The sequence below is a fragment of the Gekko japonicus genome, unplaced genomic scaffold, assembly GCF_001447785.1.
Source record: "Gekko japonicus isolate JY-2015 unplaced genomic scaffold, Gekko_japonicus_V1.1 scaffold3566, whole genome shotgun sequence".
Lineage (NCBI taxonomy): Eukaryota > Metazoa > Chordata > Lepidosauria > Squamata > Gekkonidae > Gekko > Gekko japonicus.
The window spans coordinates 110891-115940 of NW_015166537.1; the positions used below are offsets into that span (position 1 = coordinate 110891).

At 44.2% G+C, this 5050-nt stretch overlaps 1 protein-coding gene across 1 annotated transcript; it reads left to right on the forward strand.

Annotated features, from left to right (window-relative positions):
• Positions 1-2896: 2896 nt before the first annotated feature.
• Positions 2897-4840, forward strand: LOC107111348 (gastrula zinc finger protein XlCGF57.1-like). Its single transcript, XM_015412311.1, has one exon. It carries the CDS (start codon positions 2902-2904, stop codon positions 4531-4533), a length of 1632 nt encoding a protein of 543 aa, XP_015267797.1. The 5' UTR covers positions 2897-2901; the 3' UTR covers positions 4534-4840.
• Positions 4841-5050: the final 210 nt, after the last annotated feature.

Genomic DNA, 5050 nt, shown 5'->3' on the forward strand with positions numbered 1-5050 from the left:
GCTAAGAATGGTCAGCCCTGGTTAGTTTTTGGATTGGGAGACCACCAAAGAAATTCAGAGTTGCTATGCAGAGGCAGGCAATGGCATACCACCTCTGAATGTCTCTTGCCTTGGAATATCTGGAGTCACCATAAATCAGTTGTGATTTGACAGCACTTTATACAAACACACACACGCCATGTTCTGGGGCAGCCTATCTCAGGAAACCCGTTGCCAGGGGCCAGTCCTTTCGGTTCTGGGTCTCTGCATAAAGACTTTTCAGGGGCATCTGGGGAGGCCATAGGATTAGGGATGCCAGGCCACGTCCTGCCACCCCTGTGAGGTTTGAGGACAGAGCACAGGGTGGACATGGTGTCATTTTCATGTACGTGGTGTCATTTTACCTGGATGTGAAGTCAGAGCATCAGCAGACGCTCTGGAAACACATTCGTAGTACTCAGGAGTTCCCAGAGCATCAGCTCTAGAGGTTTTCAAACAGAGGCTAGATGGCCATCTGACAACAATGAGGATTCTGTGAATTTAGGCAGATCATGAGAGGGAGGGCAGGAAGGGTTGCCTAAGTGCTTAGTTCTTCTGGCCCTGTCTTACATCCCCAGGGAAATGCTGATTGCCACTTTGGGGTCAGGAAGCAATTTTTCTCCAGGCCAGTTTGGACAGGGATCCTGGAAGTTCTTTGTCATCTTCTGGGTGTGGAGCAGGGTTCACTGTGCGTGGTGAGGGGGAGGTATTTGTGAATTTCCTGCATTGTGCAGGGGGTTGGACTAGATGACCCTGGATGTCCCTTCCAACTCTATGATTAGATCCAAGCAGAGTAACAAACTATTTTTTGTTTGGTGTAGTGGTTAAGTGCACGGACTCTAATCTGGGAGAACCGGGTTTGATGCCCCACTCCTCCTCATGCACCTGCTGGATTGCCTGGGGAAAGCCATAGTTCTGGCCCAGCTGTTCTTGAAAAAGAGCAGTTTCTGTCAAGAGCTCTCTCAGCCCTACCTGCCTCACAGGGTGTCTGTTGTGGGGAGGGGAAGGGAAAGGAGTTTGTAAGCTGCTCTGAGACACCTTTGGGTAGTGAAGAGCGGGGTATAAATCCAATCTCTTCCTCTACTTATTATTAATAATGAGATTTAACAACAGCTGTAATTCAAAAACATGTAGGAAAAATGAGCACAGTAAAGGTTGGTGAACCAGCAAAATAAGAAACCCTTAACGTGTCTAACTATACTGCACCTAGCCTTCTCTAGGTATTCGGCTTCAAGTTGACTCACCCCTTTTGGATGAGGGATCCCTCCATCTACAGCAGCTTCACAATAGCTCTGCTTCCTAGGAGTGAACCCCCTCCCACTTCGGGTAAAGCCTTTTATCACTTCTTCCCAGGCAACACCCTCTCCTATTCTACTGGTTGTCAGTTTTCCCTCCCAATCCCCTGTTAGCCATCCCTAGTGTCCAAAGGAGACCTGGGAAATGTAGGCCCTGATAGCTACTCTACTACAGGCTTCCCTGGAGCCACTAGGCCTCTCTAGAGCCTGTAGGCCGCACTACAGTTGGCTTAGGACCATGAAAAGCCCATTCCTTGCCAAGGAGGGGGTTTCCGTGAAATCTCAGTCCAAGAATAAAGGTCAATTAAAAAACAAGGAACAAGGTCCTCCATCCTAAGTAATTCAATTCAAATACCTTTTATTGGCATACAATATTAGAAGCATTTACCAATAATACAATCCAAAAGAAATTATAAAATAGATAGTCATGGCTATGTCAGGCCTAACTCAATGTGTCACAATCTAGCTTGTACGGACCATACAAAAGATGCCTAAATCATAAAATAAATTGGCATTCTAAACTTTTAAACTTAAGTTTTTAGACTTATAAATTAAGAATCATTAATATGATCAGGGTCACTCTTCCGTTTTATAAAACCATGGAGAAACGTAGCGGTCAGTTCAGTGATCTCCGGATCTCGTGAAGCAAGGAGAAATTGTACCTTGATTCTATCCGATTGGCCTGTTACCAACCTAAGGGGGGCTTTTATAAATTCCACTCAAATGTCATTTAACAACTCCATCCTAAGTAGAGAATACACTCCAGGGAAAATGAAAATGGAACTGTGGCCTTTGCAAGGACTTTCAATCATAGAATACACATCATTTTGTGGATGCAGATTTCCTTAGGAGAGAAACTGTAACTGTTTGGGTGCGGAAAGAACTTCCTTTGGAAAAGAGCCCTTGGTTCACATCAAAGAAGTCACACAGGTGGAGAGCCACAGAAATGGTCAGAGTCCAAACCAAGCGTCTCTGATGCAGGAGGCTTAATGTACTTTGAAACTGTATTTGGTTGTACACTTCAGTGTACTGCAGGAAGAAGCCACTGAAATATTTGAAGTGTGTGGCTGGAACTTCAGGTTCCTCCTTGCATGGATTCTAACAGGATCTTTGGTGTAGTAGTTAAGTGTGCGGGCTCTAATTTGGGAGAACCGGGTTTGATTCCCTACTCCTCCACTTGCAGCTGCTGGATAACCTTGGGCAAGCTGTAGTTCAGTCAGACCTGTTCTCTCAAGGACAATTCTAGAAACAGCTCTCTCACCCCACCTACCTCACAGGTTGTCTGTTGTGGGGAGGGGAAGGGAAAGGAGTTTGTAAGCTGCCCTGAGACTCCGGGTGAAGGGCGGGGTATAAATCCAATCTCTTGTTCTTCTCTTCTTCTTTGCTGGGAGGAAACTGTCTGATTGGTCCGAAAACACCATTGGGGACATTTTCCTTCTTCATTGTCCAAGACTACACTCAGAATGAAGATGTAAGAACATATGTCAGGATTCAAGGCAGACCTAAGAAGCAGAAAATCAGTCGCAGGGTGAAGAAGAGGGATAACTCCATTCCTTGCCTAGGGAAGGATTTCCAAGAAGTAGTTCACATGTTGGAGGAGTGTGGAATGAACTTCTCCGATCAAATCCATTATAATGTCAATTTTGGAATGCACAGTGGAAAGAAGCCCTATCAATGCCTGGAGTGTGGAAAGGCCATGATTGGCAGAACAGAGTTCCTTAGACATCTGAGAACACATATAGAAGAGAAACCTTATAGTTGTTCTGACTGTGGGAAGAGCTTTTCAAACAAATCAGACCATCTTCAACACCAAAGAATTCATTCAGGAAAGAAGTCCTTTATCTGTTCAGAGAGTGGAATGATGTTCTTGGATCGAAGAAAGGGTAATATATATTTTTCAAAGCACAATATAATGAAGGCATGTAAATGCTTTCGGTGTGGAAAGTACTTCAGATACAGATCACAGCTTTTTGTGCACCAAAGGATCCACTCAGGGGAGAAACCTTTTGAATGCTCAGAGTGTGGAAAGAAATTCAGTCATAGTTTCCTTCATAAACAGCATCAAAGAACCCACACAGGAGGGAAACTTTTTGAATACTCAGAGTGTGGGAAGACATTCAGCAAAAGTGGCCATCTTCAAAGTCATCTAAGAACTCACACAGGGGAAAAGACTTTTGAATGCTCAGAGTGTGGGAAGAGATTCAGTAATAGTACCACTATTCAACAGCATCAAAGAACACACACAAGGGAGAAGCCTTTTGAATGGCCAGAGTGTGGGAAGACATTCCATGACAGTAGCACTCTTCAACAGCATCAAAGAACACAAACAGGGGAGAAGGCTTTTGAATGGTCAGAGTGTGGGAAGAGATTCAGTAATAGTACCACTATTCAACAGCATCAAAGAACCCAAACAGAGGAGAAGCCTTTTGAATGCTCAGAGTGTGGGAAGAGATTCAGCCATAGTGGCAATCTTTTACGGCATCAAAGAACCCATACAGGGGAGAAACCTTTTGAATGCTCAGAGTGTGGGAAGAGATTCAGCCATAGTGGCAATCTTTTACGGCATCAAAGAACCCATACAGGGGAGAAACCTTTTGAATGCTCAGAGTGTGGGAAGAGATTCAGCCATAGTGGCAATCTTTTACGGCATCAAAGAACCCATACAGGGGAGAAACCTTTTGAATGCTCAGAGTGTGGGAAGAGATTCAGCCATAGTGGCAATCTTTTACGGCATCAAAGAACCCATACAGGGGAGAAACCTTTTGAATGCTCAGAGTGTGGGAAGAGATTCAGCCATAGTGGCAATCTTTTACGGCATCAAAGAACCCATACAGGGGAGAAACCTTTTGAATGCTCAGAGTGTGGGAAGAGATTCGGTCACAGTGGCACTCTTCAACAGCATCAAAGAACCCACACAGGAGAGAAGCCTTTTCAGTGCTTAGAGTGTGGGAAGAGATTTGGTCACAGTGGCACTCTACAAAAACATCTCAGAACCCACTCAGCAGAGAAGCCTTTTGAATGCTCAGAATGTGGGAAGAGATTTGGTCACAGTGGCCATCTTCTATGTCATTTAAGAACCCATACGGGGGAGAAGCCTTTCGAATGCTCATTGTGTGGGAAGAGATTCTGTCAGAGTAGCAGTCTTCAACGGCATCGAAGAACCCACACAGAGGAGAAGCCTTTTGAATGCTCAGATTGGGAAGAGATTGTATTACAGTAGCACTCTTCAACAATATCAAAGAATCCACACCACGGTGCAGCCTTTTGGATACTCAGAGCATGGGAAGAGATTCAGTCAGAGTGGCCATCTTCAACAGTATCAAGGAATCCACAGCAGGCAGAAAGCTTTCGAATAGAAAGAGATTCAGTCTGCATGGTTATTTTCAACAGCATCGAAGAACCCACACAAGGAAAACTCATGTAACTTCTTAGCCCACGGAGGGATTTCAAACAACTATTACAGGAGATGACATAAATGTCACTTTGTCTGGCTGGGCCATGTGTGCCATACAATGTAATGCCAGGTTCCAGAGATATAAACTTTAGAAGGGACATAGGGAAACCCAATTAACAATATTATTTTTCCTCAGTATACATACATGCTTAATAATTAACAGACTTACATTATTTTCTTTATTTTACAGTCTTTGATAACTGACTTCCTTGTCTCTGAATTATTGTATGAATATCTGGAGTCAATGTTTGTGCTGTAGCAATCTTGATTGTGCTGGTTAGGT

Excerpts from the sequence above, each read along its gene's own strand:
- LOC107111348 (XM_015412311.1), top strand. The coding sequence starts at position 2,902 with ATGTTGGAGGAGTGTGGAATGAACTTCTCCGATCAAATCCATTATAAT.